The sequence below is a fragment of the Cyprinus carpio genome, chromosome B2 (genome assembly GCF_018340385.1).
Source record: "Cyprinus carpio isolate SPL01 chromosome B2, ASM1834038v1, whole genome shotgun sequence".
NCBI classification, from domain to species: Eukaryota; Metazoa; Chordata; class Actinopteri; order Cypriniformes; family Cyprinidae; genus Cyprinus; species Cyprinus carpio.
Genome location: NC_056598.1, coordinates 24022164 through 24041670, shown reverse-complemented (window position 1 = coordinate 24041670; position 19507 = coordinate 24022164). Strand labels below are relative to the sequence as shown.

Genomic DNA, 19507 nt, shown 5'->3' with positions numbered 1-19507 from the left:
CCTTTACCGTCAATTTTGATCAATTTAATGCATCCTTGCTAAATTCATCTCTTTCAAAAAATGTATATTACTGACTCCAAATATTTGAACACTAGTGTAAATATCTCTCCACTTAATGATTTTTTTTTATATTTGTGATGTATTTCCATAACACAGCTACACTTTTTGATTCCCAGACATACTACATTTAATTATTTTACAGCTCTATTTTACAATACATGATTCTTATTGGTCAGTTGTGGCATTTAGCAGCCAAATATGTGTGCATCATGATTGCTAAACTGTAGAATTGATAGTTGTTTGATTGCCTTCATACTGTAGCTATGCTAGTTTCTTGTGTGTTAGTTCTCATATCACTCCATGGTCTCTTTCTTCTTACATAATACTACAGTTTGAACTCAAATCAATATGTAATGTCCAATTATTTATTTATTTGCTTAAGTAGTAATGTAATAAGCTTTATAATGTACAGTCATTATCGCAAAATAAACCCCTTCAGTGTGATTTAAGACCTGTCTGGCTTTATTTGTAATAATAAGCGCCTGACTGTACATTACGCTTTATTTATATTAATCCTAAATGTCAAAATATGATCATTGTTTTCATAAAAACGCAGACATGCTCTTAGTGAAATCAAAGGGGACATGCTCTTCCTTTTCAAATGAATGTTTATATCTCAGAAGAAGTCTTATGTTACTCAGGGCACTGGATGTGGGATGGTTGGTTGAATGTGATTGTTTCTCTGTGTTTCTCAGTTCCCCATGGGTCCCGGTCCAGATGGGCCAATGGGCGGCATGGGTGGCATGGAACCCCATCATATGAACGGATCGTTAGGTAAGCTTTAAGACTGCACTGTTATTCAAAATAATACCTATATACTACTTTAAAACATCTCAAAAGGTGTTTATTTAATAATAATTATATATACTTTATTTATTTATTTCAGGCTCTGGTGACATGCCTGTTTACATCTGTTAACTTAAATATATCTTTCTCTGGTCATTTCATGTGTTTTTGCATGATGCATTTACACTTGTCCAGTTTCGTCTGGAATGTGGCCTAGACCTCCTCCTGAAGTGGTTTGGGTGATCGGATATATATCGGTCTCGAATGCATTTTGGAGGGCTTTTACACCTGGTCTTTTCACGATCAAAGAGCTATCCGATCAGACAAAATGCATGAGGTGACCAGGTGTAAACAGCCCCTTAGATTGCAAATCTGTGTTTTTTTTTTCTTTGCTGTTTTCACATCTCAGCCTGAACTGTTCTTTTGCTTCAGAACTCCCCCAACAACATGGCAGGGATGAACAACCCACCGGGCACACCGCGGGATGATGGAGAAATGGGAGGAAACTTCCTCAACCCATTCCAAAGTGAAAGTGTGAGTAGATTCTGACCCAGACCCAGAGACCTGCCACTTTCCTCACCTGCCAATCATATACAGTACGGTCCAAAAGTTTGGAGTCAGTCAAGATTTAAAAACAAAACAAAAACCAAGTTAAATTAGTACTTCTATTCAGCAAATATATTTATCAAAAGTAACAGTAAAAACATAGTTACAAATTTTTCTCCACAGCATCACAACAGTTTTTAACATTAAGAATGTCCACCAAATCAGCATATTAGAATGATTTCTAAAGGATCACGTTACACTAATCATGAAGACTGGAGTAATGGCTGCTGGAAAGTCCGGTTTGCCATTACAGGAATGAATTACATTTTAAAATACGTAAAAGATAGAAGTTATTTTAAATTTTTACAATAAGTCAAAATATGAATATTTGTATTGTTTAAGTAAACACAGCCTTGGTGAGCACAAGAAACATCTTTCAAAAACATTTTAAAATCTTACTGACCTCAAACTTTTGACCATTAGTGTAGCTCCGCCCAGCAGGCACTCAGAAGGCCACACCCACTGACCATGTTACTTACAGAACAGAATATCAAATCAATTTAAAAATCAAAAAAAAAAAAAAAACTCTGAAAATGATTTGATTTGTAAGTGGTATTGATTCAGTCCAAGAGTGAGTGCTGGAAATGGCTTTTGTTATAAAAGACCAGCAGTTTCCTGGACAGACACTTTCCAAGTTTTCTGTCCTTTGGTTACTGCTTTGTCGACAAAATCATGCATTTCCTTGCTGTATTTTGGGACGGTGATGACATAACCATCTTGTATTTGCTCTGTGTAGACTTCTCATGATCTCACCACCGCTGTATATCCCCCCCTCCCCTTTGTCTCTTTCCAGTATTCACCCAACATGACGATGAGTGTGTGATTTCTTCTTGTTTTGTTTTATTTGGGCTTTTCTTTTTGGTTTCGTTTTCAAACCCCCTCCGACCGCCCCATTCCTTTTTTAACCCCGTCCCCTCTTCACGTCGATCAACCCCTGGCCCCCTCTGCCCACGGAACTCTGGCTTTTTCTGCACAGCCTTCTGGGATGCCCCACGAGCAGAGGACTCACATGAAAGTGGCCCATCCCAGCTTGTGCAAAATGGCCACCGGCAACAGGAAACAGTCCCAGAGCCACAGGAAGAGCTTGTTGACTGAATCTCCCTGCCTCCCGGACTTCCTCTCTGGTTCTGGACACTAACGGGGCTGAACACACACACAGGAAGGCAGGTGTGTGTTTGAGCAGACACACACTTCACCGGGCTGCTCACTTTATGATCTTTATGAACTCGCTCCACTTTTTTGATTCATTTTTTTTAATCTTGAATGGATGCAGTCGTTTTTACAGTGGATAATATCTGCACCTTTTTCCTCCATTTCATTGTGTAAATGCAAGAGGAAATTCTTTACGATGGGTTCGGCAATGAACGTTATTCATTATTCTGTGTATGTATTGTATTATTCTCAATTGTTGATTTTATTTTTATTAATATTGTAATGATGGTTACTGATTAGTTTTTTTTTAAGGGGCACATTGTATGTAAACCACAAATTCGACAGAAAAAAGCACACCTCCATAATGCACAATAACAGTGTCATGACTTTTGCAGGAAGTCTACACTACGTTTTGTGTTTGCTGTGAAATCTTACCTCCCGCAGATTAAAAAGGTAGCCATACCTTTTCTTCTACGTCTCTAATATATACAGGAAATGTAGTTTAATTGTCCCTGTTGAGTGAACGTCTGAGGCCATGAGGCTTGAGGCCGAAACCAGCAGTGACTTTAACCTCCTCAGACCAGCCTGTGCATACAACAACACGTTTTGGAGTCTCAATCTATCTGTAGAGAGGAAGTGATGTCATACCAGAGCCGGAAACATCCGGTTATACAACTAACTAGTGCTAAACTTGACTTAAAAACATGACAGATGTCTGCTCACCGTGATTCACCACTTATTTATTTGTTGTTTTCGTTCATGAATTGATTTATCGTGCACACGTCTCGCATGCGACCCGTCAGGACATATTGTACACATGTAAATATGCCAGTCTAAGATACCTCCTGAAGATTTGTACCCACATGCTTTCCCTCTGCATGCATCTGAACAGGGTGTCTCTAGTCACATGACATTACAAATGAGGATCCTGTTGGCTCGGTGCTCATCATACTGGAGATTTTTTCGGGTGCAGGAATAGAGCCCTCCTCCTCAGACAACTTTTGTTAAGTATGTGTTCTGTATTATGTCTAATCATCTTCAAAAACGTGAGATGTCAGCCACATCCAGGGCTTATTTTTCTGAGCTTATGAGATGAGAGGATAGTAATAGGACTTCCAGGGACTACTGAATGAGGGATACATGAACTAAATGTGCTCACAGCCTATCTATTTCATAATATTAACATTCATTTTTTCATGCATTTGGTGTTTCGCATTTTCTGTCTGTCTTTTAAAGGGATAGTCCGTTCAAAAATGATGGACATTTACTTGTGTTGTTCTTGTTCCAAAACTGTGACTTTCTAACTAAAGAGTTTCAATTGCCATTGACTTGCATTGTAATTTTTTTCTATATAATGAAAGTGAATGGGAATTTTTTGGTTACCAACATTCTTCAAAATATTCTTAAAGATCTTCAGTCTATCCTGATATTTTGAAGAACATTGATAAAAAAACAAAATAATTTTAAAATACATTTTTAACAACATAATTAATCTACCAAACTTAATCATCCTCAATACAAATGATTCAAACATGAACCAAAACTGTTTGGTTACCAACTTTCTTCAAAATAAATAGAAGATACTTTAATCTATCTTGTTAAAGAAGAATTTTGAAGAATGTTAGTAAATAAACCGTTTTGGTTCCCATTGATTTCAATTGTAATTTTTGGACATACAGTGTAAGTCAATGAGAACGGAAACTGTTTGGTTACCAAATCTTCAAAATATTCTTCAAAATATTCTCAATATTTGATGAGTTAATCTTGTTACAGAAGATATTTTGAAGAATGTTGGTAACAAAACTGTTTCACTCCCTATCATTTTTGTTCATTCAGTCAATGGGAAATTAAACTTTTTTTTTTTCCCTTCTTTTTTTCTTTTTGGAAGAACAATGTTGATAACTACACTTTTTCAGTCAGCATTGACTTCAATTTATTTATTTTTATTTTTTTTCATACAATGGAAGTGAATAGGAACTGAAATTTCCAAAACATCTTTTTGAAGCTAATTTCAATCTGTCTTTTTAAAGATTCTTTTGGAGAACTAAAAAGTTTCATTCTCTATTAACTTTGTCATTTTTGACCATGCAATGAAAGTCAGTGGAAACCGAAAGTATTTGGTTACCAACATTCTTCTAAGTATCTTTCTGCTGAAAGTCACTCAGGTTTGAAATGACATGAGGGTGAGTGATTTTTGGATGGCCCTATCCCTTGAAACAAAATGTGTTTTTGGAAGTAGGTCTCTCAGTGAAATGGTTATTAGGGATCAGAAGGAACCAGTAAATATCAGATGCTAAAATCCTCCTGCTGATTACATCCACACACAATAATCACGCAGCACCTGTTTTTAAGTTCTCCACAGCTTGATGACACGATGTACACAGAGAAACACATTTATACAGCGTCTATCTTATATTATCACTTTGTTTGTTTGTAAATACTGTAAAATGCATTTTGATATCATTGACATGTTTTGATATTTCAGTCACTACCAATGAATACTACGAGATCTTGGGGGTAAAAAAAAATGTAAAGGAAGAACCCATGTTTGTAGTTAAAGAGTCGCCATTCTCTGTCTTTGACTCTGTACAGGTGTACTAAATCATGCAAATGTAAAGTTTTGTCAGCCTCTACTTAGTAAACGACGTCTGAGAGCTCATGTTTTAGGAGAACAGGAAAGTAAGGGGTGTTTGAAGTGGTACCGTTCGCTCCTTGTAGACTAGACATTTACAGGAGGGATGTATGTGGAGGGCGAAAGCCTCACGATCCGTTCTCTCTCGGACGTGTCCTCACTTTGCACTTTCCAGACAGCAGCCCACCTTTTAACACATTGCCTGTGTGGACATACATGAACACAGGACTTGTCTCTTTATGTGCAAAAGGGACCACACATTGCAAACTTTACTATGAAGGATTTTTATCTGTTTAAATTTAAAAAGCAAAAACAAAAAAAGGTTTAAAAACTTGTAGGGATTTAAAAAAAAATAAAGGTAATAAAATGAAGAGATCTCTTGAGATGAGAGTGTTTTATAGGCTGCGGTCTCTTCTTCTCAGCCAGTCCTCTGTATGTAAACCACTCACGTCGTTGGCCATCTCTGTAATTCTATTGTGACGCTGTACGATACTGTAACATTAGCGAGGAGACGAGTTGCGGAAGGGGCTTCAGATGTGGGAAAGAAAAAATATTGTCCTCCACTGTTGTTCTTTCTGACAAATGAAAAGCAGTATTGATTATAAAGCAGTCTGTCTTCGGGGTTTGCTTTGTATTTTATGTTTAGGGTAGTTCGGATCCTTGTCTTAGGGACTCTTTCTGTCTTGTGTAGTAAATTAAGATGTTCTTTGTATGTTTCTTTATATTGTAAAGTTTCTTTTAGATTTAAAAGTTGCTTATTAAAAAAGGATGGAAAAAGTGCTTCAATAATGTTTTTTTTCTCTCTCTCTCTGTTTGGTTTCTTTTTTCATGGAGTTGTTGCTTATTTTTGTTGCTTGTCCCTTCATTGTAGATACAAATTTAAGACTAATAAAATAACATAACCCCTTTTACCAAGACTTTCTGCTCTCCCAGCTCTTAATTTATTATTAAAAGTTTATTTTGAAATGTGTGAGTTCTTTTTATGTGTCGTGTTCACTCCACCTGCTTTTGTAAACTACCATTTTTAAGTTTATTTAAAGTCTCTTATGCTCACATTTCACTGCATTACTTGATCAGAAAATCATTAAAACATTTATATTGTGAAGTATTATTAAAATAGCTAATAGCTATATAATCTAATGTATTTTTAAAAAGTAATTTATTCTTATGATGGCAAAGTTTTCAGCAACATTCCAGCCGTATTCAGTGTCACATGATCCTTCAGAAATCATTTTAATATGCTGATTATTTATTTATTGCTGAAGTTCATATTGTTATCAATGTTGAAAACAGTTGTGCTGCGTAATATTTTTGTGGAAATATAGATTTTTGTCATGATCATTTGATGAATAGTAATTTCAAAAGAACATTTGTTTGATAAAGAAATACTTTAAATGTCTTTGCTTTCAGTTTTGATCGATTTAATGCATCCTTGTTGAAGTAAAGTATTAATGTATTTAAAAAACAAACAAACAAATAAATAAACATACCCCACACTTTTGAACAGTTCTGTACATCTGCAGTTAATGGGACATTTTATTTTATTTTTAGCATTTAATTTTTTTCCCAGTCAACTTACGGGTATTTACTGTACATTCTCATCTTACACTGATTATAACCATTTTTAAACTATGTTTTTTTTGTTTTCAGATTCCAATTTGCATTTTATAGCATTTTATTATTGAAAAGATCCGTGAATTAATTCATTCAGACTTTAACATGGTTAAAAATGTAAATGCTCTTTTGCTCCTATTCATGGCTTCTACAAAAATAATTACACAGCAAAGTCATTTTCAACATAATAAAAATAAATGTTTCTTAAGCAGCAAATCAGCTTCTCATCACATGAATACATTTTCAAATAAATGTCAAAAAGTTATTTTAAATGATACAAATATTTTTTTCAATGTTACCTTTTGATCTAATAAATGCAGTAAAGGAGTAATAGAAGCTTGTTTTTAGAAATCATAATTATTAAAAGCGTTTGATGCTTCAGAACATGATGGTGTGCATGTTCTGAGGATATTTATCTGGCTGTGCTGGTGAGGTCTCCTCTGTCAGAGGTTTCTAGTTTCATCCTCTCTCTTGTCCCCAGAGAACTCGGTGTACGGCACCGACATCAATCTCTCTGACAGGAAGTGCCCCTCTCATGTGGCTGGAGAGAAGAGGGTACGGCTGTTATAAATCGCCACTGCTGTTCTTCAAGGGAAGAGTGTGAATATTAATTAATGCGGTGAAACAGTGACCCTTGGGCTGCAATTAATTTCAATTGAGGGGTGCCAGCGAGAACTCATACAAACAGCATTAATGCTATCAATTCTCCAAGGTTGTGATGTCCCTGAGGTATAGAAATATTCAGATTATACATGACTCTCGTGATGAAAAAGAAAGTGCTGAATGAAATGTCCCCTTCATGCGGATTTACCAGTGTGAGGTGTATACTGTGAAACACACTGCAATGGCTCACAATTAATTCTTAAAAAGCGCTTTGAATTCATTCCTCAGATGTCCATGAGCTCTGAATCATGTTTAAAGTGGACTACACAAGGGCACAATATTTGTTCACAACAGTTTTACAGGAATGTTCATTATCTCCTAAATGACCTTTTGTAATGTAGGGGAGAACAAAAGCTTCAGCCTTCAGGAAGCAGATATGCAGTTTGACTAAAAAGAACATTATTTCAAACAGTAAAGAGTATTACAGTTTGTTTGATTTTTATTTTTATTTTTCATTCATATGGCTCACCCATATTAATTAAATAGGCCTACGTGTAGTATTGATATTATGGATCATGTCTTTCATCTTTTTATTGCATGTATTTGGTGGCATTGGCTCATTCATAGGAAATAGTGCCATTAGTGACTGAAATTTTCAAGATTATTATTATTATTTTTTTTTTTTTCAAATGTAATTATATCTGGTTAAGGCTGAAGTCTTATTTATTACCATGAGGGCTTTACCAATTTTAAAGGACCCAAATTAATATATTCCCTCTGATATTCAGAAAAGTGGTCAACAAATACAGGGTTTTTATTTGGTCAATATTAAATTAGCCTACTACATCCAATCTTAAACCTGCACTAAAGTGGTTTACTGTCACAGAAGGTTATCATTTTGTATATCTGTACATTAGTGAGTAGATTTGTGAAGCATTTCTCCGAGCTGCAGAGTAAAACACACATTATAATTCAAATAAATAAATAGATAGCTAAAAAAAAGACATTAAGCGTTTAATTAAAAACATAGCCTACATAGTGAAAACATGCTATTGTAATTTTTTATGAAGTACAAATGTTTATTCTAAGTAATTTTTACCGAAGCAGAAAACCATCTAATGTCTAATCAAATAATTTTGACATTTACACGAAAGATGGTGTTACCCAGAAGACGTGGTTTGTCCTCCATACCGCAGGGCGGCGCAGTGTGCGCGAGCGTAATTCTGTTCGGGATCAAAGGTTGTTTCACAATCCTCGTGTTGTCAGTGCTGTGAGGCTAGTGCTAGGAAGGATCAAATAAACCAAGTAAGATCACACTTTCTCATATAAGAAAATTAAATATATTGAAGTAATTCTGTAGAGATTTACCGCATATTACTCTTGTTGTGGGTATACGCAAATATTACGTTGTTTAATGGTTATGTTGCTATAAAGGACATATGACTTCACGTCAGTTGTTTAAAACGTCATGCTTTTATCTCTCATGTGAGTGTGCGATGTCCGATGTTTATTTAAAGAAGTCGGAGATGTGCTGGTAACATCAGTTTAACGTAACATACAGTAAAATACAGGTTTTGAGTCAAACAGTACAATTATATAAATGGTTATTTTCTGTATAAGAGGGTTTTTATAGTTGGGACAAACACCTAGTTCAATGATGTGTTGAATTATAATAATTGTGTATAATATTATGCATTTTTTCTTGTATTTTTGCTGTAGATTTTAGTTGAACAGCTATAAAACTTTTTTGTGCTGTTATTTCACTGTTTATTAATTACATAATTTTGGGCAAACAGTATTTCGATGTATTTTTTTGACATTTCCATGTACAAAATAACAGCAACATTTTTGCAAATTAATACAAAATTACACAAACAAACCCTAAACTGTCACAACAGTAGCCTTAATGTCTAAATACTTATCCAAATGCAGTAATAAAAAATTATGAAAAACGTTTTCTATTCTCAGCACCTAGGAATTGCACAACCTTGTATATGTGTTTATACAGGCATCTGTTGTCTCTACAACATAGTACATACGTGACCCTGGACCACAAAACCAGTCATAAGGGTCAATTTTTGGAAATTGAGATTTATGCATCATCTGAAATCTGAATAATAAAATAAGTTTTCCATTGACGTATGGTTTTTTAGGATAGCACAATATTTGGCTGAGATACAACTATTTAAAAATTTGGAATGTGAGGGTTCAAAAAAATTAATATATTGAGAAGTTGTCCAAATGAAGTTCTTAGCAATGTGTATTACTGTTCAAAAATTAAGTTTTGAGATATTTACAGTAGGAAACTTACATAATATCTTCATGGAACATGACCTTTACTTAATATCCTAATGATTTTGGCATAAAAGAAAAATCAATAATTTTGACCCATACAGTGTATTGTTGGCTATTGCTACAAATATATCCGTGCGACTCAAGACTGGTTTTGTGGTCCAGGGTCACATATGATTTTTATTACTAATCTTTCCCCAATCATTCGATTTTAAATGTATTTGCTCCATTTTAACTTAAGTATTGCATTAATTGAAAAATAATAAAACATTTGTTTTCTCTAAGAGTTTTATTTTATTTTATTTTTTTATATAGAAATGAACAGTGCTTTATTGAGAGAATCGTGAAATAAACAAATAGAAAATATTCAATTAAAAATATTATTAAATAAACATATAATACATAAAATTCACAATTCATAATCACTGTATATTTTTCTGCAGTCATGTCGTACACGTGCATCAGCTGCCGTGTGCAGTTCTCTGATGGGGAGGTCCAGCGGGCACATTATAGAACAGACTGGCACCGCTATAATCTGAAGAGAAAGGTTGCAGACATGCCTCCGGTCACTGCAGAAAACTTCCAGGAGCGAGTGCTGGCACAGCGGGCAGCGTCTGAGCAGCAGAGTCAGAGCGCCGGACACGGCTCGGCCTATTGCGCCACCTGCAACAAAAAATTCTCCACTGAGAATGCTTACAGCAATCACATCCAGTCCAGTAAGCACCTGCACGCTGAGAGGAAAGCCTTGGCTGCCGCCCAGGAGACTGTCCAACGAATGAATGAGAAGAATTTGGAGAAAGGGGCGGGGCTAGATAAAGACGCACAGAACGAAGCGCTTCAGAAAGCACTCAGGGAGCAGCAGAGACACACCCCCTCTAAAGCCACACCCACAGAGAAACGGGTCAGAGCGCGGCCGGACAAACCTCCTCGGCTGCAGTGGTTCGAGCAGCAGGCCAAGAAGATCACAGCAGAGGAGGGTGAAGAAGAAGAAGAAGAGGAGGAGGGTAAGAATGATCAACAATAAAATACAAATTTCATTTCAGTTTTTGAATTTAAAATTACTGTTTTGGCATGATTGTAGTTGTCATGTTTAATAATATGAAGTTGCTGTAGAAAATTCCATATAAATAATCCTGAATTGACCGATTTGCTTTGAAACCGCTAATTAAGAATCTTGTTTTTTCTTTGAGAATGGGAGGATGTAGATGAGGATATGGATGGTGATGATGATGATGATGAAGAGGAGGAGGAGGAGATGGAGGAGGACTCCACATCTGGGGCAGCTCCGGCCCCCGGGTCCATCCCAGTGACAGACTGTCTGTTCTGCGGACATCATTCGCGCTCACTCGCCCGAAACATGACGCACATGACCAAAACACACAGCTTCTTCCTCCCTGATATTGAGTATCTGGTGGACCTGAGAGGATTTATTTCATACCTAGGTAAGCCAGAGAGAGAACTGAAGTTGTCTTTTAAAATATTAGTCATAAATTTGCATTAATCAGTGTGTTCCTCTGTAGGAGAGAAGGTTGGTGTTGGTAAGGTGTGCTTATGGTGTAATGAAAAAGGGAAGTCATTCTACACTACAGAAGCAGTTCAGGCACACATGACCGACAAGAGTCACTGCAAACTATTCACAGACGGAGACGCCGCTCTCGAGTTTGCTGACTTCTATGACTTCAGGTACACAGACATTTGCTGAACCAGGTGTTTTTTTCTTTTTTTGGATTGTCATTTTATATCACATGATTTGTAATTAAATAAAAAATGACTGTGAGCAATGCTCACAAAGTTGTATTAACACTAAGTACCAATTTGAACAAACTTCTATGACTTAAAAAAAGTACAAATAAATGAACATTAACCTACATTATTAAATTAATCAGTAATACAACAAATTCAGATTATTATTATTTTTTTTTGTGTACAAATGTTTTTGTTGTAACATATAGATAGAAAAAAGTGTTCACCATCACTGAGGTTCTAGGCTTCAAAAATTATATCTTAAATGTGAGCAATAATAATCTCTGTCCTTGTAAACATACAGGAGCAGTTATCCTGATGCTAAAGATGGAGATGATGTGGAGATGAAGGATGGTGAACTGCCTGATGAAAAGACTGTAGCGTTTGATGATGAGACGCTGGAGCTCACTTTGCCCTCAGGTACTGATGAACAGCTGTGTTTACAACACGTTTCTGTATAACCCTTTTATGACATTTAATTATTGACATTGGCTTGATGTTAAGATGATATATTAAGCATGCCAGGAAATATTTCCTTTTGAAGAATAATTACACCTTACTGATTCCATCAGGCTTTTACTCAAAAGTAAATTTCTCCTGATTTGAGCATTTAATTCAAAATTAAAACCAAACTTTGTTTTTGCTGTTTATTACAGGTGCAAAGATTGGCCATCGCTCCCTGATGAGGTACTATAAGCAGAGGTTTGGTGTTCAGAGGGCATTGGTTCCAGCTCATAACCAGAAGGCTGTTGGTCGAGTCCTTAAACAGTACAAAGCACTTGGATGGGCAGGAGACTTTGGTAAGTTAGGTTTCTCAGGAGCTGTCTGGTGATAGTTAACTTTATTTCTGCACCATTGACTGTTTAAACCGTGTCTTCTCTTGCAGGTAAAGGCTTTGTGAGCCAGCAGCAGAAGGACATGCAGTACGTGCGGAGGATGAAGTCCAAGTGGATGCTGAAGATGGGCATGAGCAATAACACCACCAAACAGACCCATTTCAGAGCACAAGTCATGTTCTAAACTAATTAGTTGCATCAGCATCAGTAGATATTCAACTTTTCAGAATTATTAACAGTAGTCTGAAATTATAGTGTTTGTGTTGATTCAGCTGAGATGTGAACTACTGTTAATGTCATAAATAAAGGTGGAACTTCATAAATGAATGTATAAGGCAACATTGTGCTTTAGATATCCAGATGATGTGCTTTAACAACATCAACATGAGATGCTACATAAGGGTTTGAAAATTGTTCATAATGACCTTGTAAAAGACGAAACATATTATAAATAAACCTGCTTCAGATTTATAATACTGTATAAATTATCAATAAAATAAGCAATGCCTGACTCGATGTTTGGTGGTTTTTTTTTGTTTCAGAAAATAAAAAATAAAATGTGACCCTCTCTGTGAAATCCAGGCTAAAGTCTCAAAATCTATGAGATAACGAGCATCAAAGTTTGATTTCATTCATTAATTTCACTATGATTTCAATCTTTGACATGGTCAGTTAAAACGTACATGAAGCCATTGTTTTATAATGTGTGTGGTAGAAATAATAAAAAAACAATAATAATACAGGAACCAAACGCTTACCCTCTGGATGAATGTGCGCCATTATACTCCTCTCCAACAGACAGCGCTGTTTCACTTTGTAATCATTTTGCAAAAACTCAAAGGTCACGAGGAAGTTAATCGTAACATTTGAACAGCCCTGTGCTGTAGGAAAAATGATAATAATAATGGAAATAATGTGAAACCAGCTGAAACTCCCTACACTTCTGATACAGTAGGTATCCCACCTGACATGTTTTGTAGCAAGATCTTGAATAAATTTAACGAATGTTAATGAACTACGGGTCAAAGCACCAACATGTTTATGTCAGGCGTATTAAAGCTGTTAACCCTTTAATGTAACAAATGCAGACAGAAACCCTGGTGAAATGTATTTTATTTGTTTTTATTTCAATAGCATTTTGTAGTTACTTGGGTCAATAGTATTTGTCGTTATGAGCCTTTACCAAACTTCACTGACCATTAATGTTACTTTAAATAAATATAACAATCTATATAATACAGTAATAATATATCACAATATAGCATGTAATATCATATTTATATTCTGACATTATGTAATGGGTTTATATTCTGATACAGCATTATTACTATTATGGAATATTCTGCAACATGTAAACAGATTACCATAACCAGATTCAAGATAATGTATTTTGTTCTAGAAATATGATTACTGTGTGCTGTGGTGACTGTAATAGGTTTGCTGGCGCGCTGTGTCAACTATTTATTCATATGCGATAAGACTGAAGTTAATGTACATCTAATTGTGTTATCTGCCCATTGTTTGAGTGGTAAACTTCAGTACAATTTGAATTGTAAGTAATCTGTGTCATCTTCTCTCCACTATAGATATGGGGATCTTTCAGAGGTTTGCAAGAATTCCTCTGAAGTCCACATATATCTGGTCTCTGTGTCGACAGTACAGCACTGATCTCACTGCTGTAGACAGAGCTCTGATTCAGCATCGCTGTGTGCACAACAGAGGGCTGGGAGCCAGTCCAGGCAACCCCGGTGCTGCCCCACCACGTTTACCCTTCTCCAGGGTCACACAGGAAGACCTTGCCTTCTTTAGAACACTGCTGCCTGGAAGAACCATCACTGATCCAGACCTGCTGAAGTCCAGCAATGTAGACTGGCTTAAGACAGTGGAAGGTGAACTCAATTTGCATTTCCTAAAGAATAGTTTTCAAGCTTTATGTATGTTTTATCTGTAAGTAAGTGAGCGTTTGTCACATTTTAGTTAAAAAGTTTGGGGTCAGGAATATTTTCAAACAGTAAGTTTGTTAAATATTATTACAATTTAAAACAACTTTTTTATTTCTGTAATGGCAAAGCTGAATTTTCATCATCTTTACTCCAGTCTTCAGTTTCACAAGATCCTTCACTTTTAATATTTTTATTAGATTTAATCATTTTATAATGCTGATTTCCTGATTCAAGAAATAAAAAATACTTATTTTTATTAATGTTGAAAGTATTTTATTTTTTTGTGGTTCTTTGATGAATAGGAAATTCAAAAGAACAATATTTGTTTAAAGTAGAAGTCTTTACTGTCGCTTTTGATCAATTCATTGTGTCCTTGCTGAATGAAATCATTATTTCTTTCAGACAACAACGAAAATAATTTAAATGGTAATGTGTTTATGTGACATAATATGATGCAAACATATAAGATGGAAACAATCTAAAGATTCAGCAGAGTCTAAATACAATATACACTAAACTAAGTGTAGTGTTTAGGAATAATAATATTTCAGATTAAAAAGTAGCAGTATTTTAATGAATGTGTGTGTTTTTCTTGAGGTAATAGTGAAGTACTTCTGAGACCTAAAACAACAGAAGAGGTCTCTCAGATTCTTAGGTCAGTTTTTCATGATCACATTGACTTTTACAGAAGGTTACAAAAATTGTACTATTAAATCATCCATGTTTTTCACAGGTACTGTAATGAGCGGAATCTGGCAGTGTGTCCGCAGGGAGGAAACACAGGTCTGGTGGGAGGAAGTGTCCCTGTTTTTGATGAGATCATCCTTTCCACTTCTTTAATGAAGCAAGTCATCACATTCGACAACATCTCAGGTGTGTTTGCTAAATCACCTCGTTTTCATGAAGCATCTATCATCAGTGACAAATTTAAATATAAAAGAACAAAAGGATACTTGTTTGGCTTCCAGGTATCCTCACTTGTCAGGCAGGCTGTGTGTTGGAGAACCTGTCTAACTATCTAGAGGAAAGAGACTTCATCATGCCGCTGGATCTAGGGGCGAAGGGAAGCTGCCATATCGGAGGGAATGTGTCCACAAATGCAGGTGGTCTCAGACTGCTGCGCTACGGGTCGCTTCGAGGGACAGTTCTGGGCCTGGAAGTGGTGAGGTCCTCCCCTTTAACAGAAATGAACACCCCAGACATTCTGATAGATGATGTTCCATTAAAAAAAACACTTAGAACTGACTCAACTTAGACAATGAAAGTGTCAAATTAGTATTGATTTCTTGCTCATACAGTTTGATAATAATACATTCATGCTTTTGTGTTAGACTTGAATCATTAAGAGGAAGAAATCAGCCTCTTTTTATATGATGCAAAGGATCGAAATGGCTTTAAGTTGTATTCTTTATGTCTCACATGTGTAGGTTTTGGCAGATGGGCGGATTTTGAACTGCTTGGCCACACTTCGCAAGGACAACACTGGTTATGACCTCAAGCAGCTTTTCATTGGCTCAGAAGGGACATTAGGAGTCATTACTGCAGTTTCCATCCTGTGCCCCCGCAAGCCTAAAGCTGTCAATGTAGCTTTTTTAGGTAAAATGACGCATCAAATGTAAAGCACATTTTAAACTTGTTAATGTGTTGCGGGCTGTTCAAATCAAATTGATAAATATAACTATAAAGTTTTAATAATCATTCTAATTCTGTGAGAATAGGGAACTCTAGACCATAGTTGTAGAAGAATTCTGTTGTTTCAGAATGATTCTTTTTCCAGATGATGAATGATTAAACTATTGAGAACTACTCAGAATCCACAAGACTTTAAAGAGCTTGAGCATTTAAAGCAGCAGACAACATAAATGCAGTGTGTACTTATATATAATAAACAGAAGATTATTATCTTTTGGTGTGGATGCTAATATAATATATATGTTATCGTTTCAGTGAAATCTCAGGTCTCCTTTTCATGCAGAATGTGTGGCTACATCCACTTATTGCAGTTCCTCATGTGTCCTGCAGGGTGCTCCAGCTTCCAGCAACTGCTGGAAACATTTCAGTGTTGTAGAGGGATGCTGGGAGAAATCCTGTCTGCTTTTGAGTTTTTAGATGCCTCCTGTATGAGCTTGCTGGAGAAGCATCTGAAACTCACCAACCCCATCACAGGTGAACACTAGTGCCTTTACTGTTTCAAAGACAAGCATGGGTATCTGTGTTCTTAAAGTCGAGATGGAAGTAGTAACAGATCTTTTCTTTTGTGACATACATCCAAGTGAGGTTGAGTATCAGAAAATACATAGAACTGGGGACTTGGTTCTGTTCTGTGTTTATTCATTAGATGGAAGCAGATTTGAATGTGAGCTTAGAGGTCAATTGTAAGAAAGTGGCAGGGTTTAAGCAGACTGTATATGACTGGAGAAGTGCAGCATATATCACCAGAGAGAAGTTTATCAATTGACCAGAAGACAAAAGTCAAAAAAACAAAAAACATGCATGGCTGAATCAGTCAGAATTAGATCAATAAAATGCATTTAGAAAATAAATATGGTGTGAATTTTCATTTCATGCCAAGTTTTAGTAGGTAGATGTTTTAAAAATGTTGGATAACCCTCATTTCTTTTCTTTTTTTTTATTGGACTTTTTGGAATGATATGTGTTGCAGAAAGTCCCTTTTACATTGTCATTGAGACCGCTGGATCCAACGCAACCCACGATGAAGAAAAACTACACAAATTCCTTGAGGAAGTCATGACATCATCTCTAGTAACTGATGGGACAGTTGCAACAGAGGCGACAAAAATCAAGGCACTCTGCTCGCTTCTGTTAATCAGCAAAATTCAACACGATTTTGAATTTGACATTTGTTCTGTCTAGTGCTGAAGATCTTGTGTCATTCACAGGCATTGTGGTCTTTGAGGGAGAGAGTCACAGAAGCTTTGACACATGAAGGCTACACCTACAAATATGACATTTCCCTCCCAGTGGAAAAGATCTATGATCTAGTCCAAGACATGAGGGGGCACCTTGGAGACATGGCCAAGAATGTTGTGGGATATGGACATGTTGGTATGGCTACCTTTTTGTCTTAGAATGATTGCTGGACTGTTTTGAGTCGGAAATTAGAATACACCTCAGAACTTTTGGCCCGAATTGCAGTCTGGAGGAGTTGAGGTTAGTTACTGAAAGTTATAGCCAGTCTGCAGATTTTGGGCAGTCATAGTTGACGGGTGTCTCAGAAAATCATGTAATGAATGAAATTGTGCACAGATTCTGTTTTTTTCGCTTCAGTCCATCCAGTCATAGTGTTTTAAAAGACAACTTTCAAAATCATTCAAAAATTTAACTAAACTTCTGAACTTCTGTACCTATGTGCACAAACCCTTAAACAGTGTGTTCAGACCCAAACCCCAAAAGTTTTCATGGTTTTCATTTTTTTTTATTTTTCAGGTGATGGAAATCTTCATCTGAACATCACTTCTCCCTCTAAAGACCCCGCTCTACTGGCTGCCATTGAGCCGTATGTGTACGAGTGGACATCTAAATGGAAAGGCAGCATCAGCGCAGAGCATGGGCTCGGGCTGAAGAAGAGAAACTACATTTACTACAGTAAACCCTCAGAGGCTGTCGCCCTCATGGGCAGCATTAAAGCCATGCTGGATCCTAAGGGCATTCTCAATCCTTACAAAACACTGCCAGACAATATACACTAATAGTTTCTTGGTGTTCATGATTTATATGAAAAGTAAGGCTGTTTATATATTTGCCACAGTGTTATTGTAATACTGTCATTGTATTGAATTGGACTGTAGTAGATCAAACTCTTAAGTATTTAATTTGTTCAGTCTTGTTTTTTAGAAGTCATGCTTTAAAGTTTAAACTAAGCTATACTATGTATATTTAACCCTCTAGATGTTAAAGCATAAAACTGCAATTAACTTGCGGAGTAGAGTTGTGCTTAGGCTCCGCTACCCTGTGCGGATTAATCTGATGGCCCGTGGTAACAGATAATAAGTGCAAATGTCGCTAACAATATGCGTGTTTTATATGTAATCTCAACTACATCCTATGCATATCTATAGCTAACAACATCAAACTCTCCCAATAATGAAATTCAGGAAATATGCAAAATGAGGATGTAATAGCTTATGCCACTGTTGTTTTGACTTGTTGAAATCAGTTTTAAAATAATGTTACAAAAGTTACTTAAAAGTTACATTGGAACAAACCCTTCATCTAAATTAAATTACCCATATTAAACAGACACTTAATATTTAATGGTATTCCTTTATTTATGGATATGACAAACACACATGGACAAATGATCAAAATATGCATTATTATTATTATAGGCTTACCACCATAGTGATTTAGGTTAAGGCAAATGTATAAAATGTGAATTTTGAATAAAACCACACGGAATTGCAGCATCTTTGAGCACTCATAAATTAACCAATGGTGTGTGGGAAAGAACTACCTGTTGAAAGGCAAACAGTAAGGAATTTGACATTATTCTTACAATTGTGTTTGATGGTCCATTGAAGCTATTGAGCCACATCAAATGAAGACCATCTAAAAATGTAGGTTGAAAAGAATGAAATCAGCACTGAAGTCTTCAAATAAAAGCCCAGCATGAGATTTATTTTATTTTTCAGCATGTAAATACACCAGATTTTGCCTAATGTTCCTAACTAACAAAAAGCTGTTCAATCCAATGAGACAATAAAATAATATTTTGGTTAACAACGGCTGAAGACTTTTTAATGGCATAAAAACTGATTCCCTGCCACATACAAATTAATTCATAAAGGATCTGTCCATCATGCTAAATGGAAAACAAATGTTGTTCCTTTCTATAAGAAAACTAGATCTGGAAGATAGCAGTGGAACTACATCTAAGCTTATTTCAGAGCCAATTTTTAAAGACAGATACTAAAGCAGTCTACAACTGACCTTGCGCCTGCAGATCGGTTGGCATTTACATTCTCATTAGCTTCAGCTGGTGTACTACCAGCTATAAAAGCATTGGTTATCAGAGAGAGGCTGCAGACCTCCTGTAAACATCTCCACAGATAAGAAGGTCATTTCCCAGCAGACTCAGACAATGGGGAACCTTTTCCTAAGGCTTCATTAAGCTCATCTCCCTGTACAGGAAAACGCAAGACAGATGCATGACAATCCGCAACATTTTTTAAATTTACGGCTAAAAAGAAAGCATTATCACAGCATAGGCAACCTTTTGT

At 36.1% G+C, this 19507-nt stretch overlaps 3 protein-coding genes across 3 annotated transcripts in view; all 3 read left to right on the top strand.

Annotated features, from left to right (window-relative positions):
- LOC109054200 (single-stranded DNA-binding protein 3-like) overlaps positions 1-4045 on the top strand; it is a 71804-nt gene extending 67759 nt beyond the window's left edge. The window contains exons 15-19 of the mRNA XM_042719172.1: positions 756-834; positions 947-973; positions 1042-1183; positions 1269-1380; positions 2246-4045. Of these exons, the coding sequence (XP_042575106.1) occupies positions 756-834; positions 947-973; positions 1042-1183; positions 1269-1380; positions 2246-2275 (390 nt within the window). The 3' untranslated portion in view covers positions 2276-4045. The remainder of the gene's footprint in view (positions 1-755; positions 835-946; positions 974-1041; positions 1184-1268; positions 1381-2245) is intronic.
- A 4565-nt stretch (positions 4046-8610) lies between these two features.
- Positions 8611-12835, top strand: znf622 (zinc finger protein 622). The gene is made up of 7 exons (XM_042718742.1): positions 8611-8758; positions 10189-10749; positions 10936-11187; positions 11266-11428; positions 11793-11908; positions 12145-12288; positions 12375-12835. The coding sequence occupies exons 2-7, from the start codon at positions 10191-10193 to the stop codon at positions 12506-12508; spliced, it is 1368 nt and encodes a 455-aa protein (XP_042574676.1). The 5' UTR covers positions 8611-8758; positions 10189-10190; the 3' UTR covers positions 12509-12835.
- A 292-nt stretch (positions 12836-13127) lies between these two features.
- d2hgdh (D-2-hydroxyglutarate dehydrogenase) lies at positions 13128-18694 on the top strand. Its single transcript, XM_042718739.1, has 10 exons — positions 13128-13275; positions 13911-14213; positions 14865-14922; positions 15001-15140; positions 15236-15429; positions 15695-15863; positions 16290-16433; positions 16930-17072; positions 17168-17333; positions 17715-18694. Exons 2-10 carry the CDS (start codon positions 13913-13915, stop codon positions 17975-17977), a joined length of 1578 nt encoding a protein of 525 aa, XP_042574673.1. The 5' UTR covers positions 13128-13275; positions 13911-13912; the 3' UTR covers positions 17978-18694.
- The last annotated feature ends 813 nt before the right edge of the window (positions 18695-19507 follow it).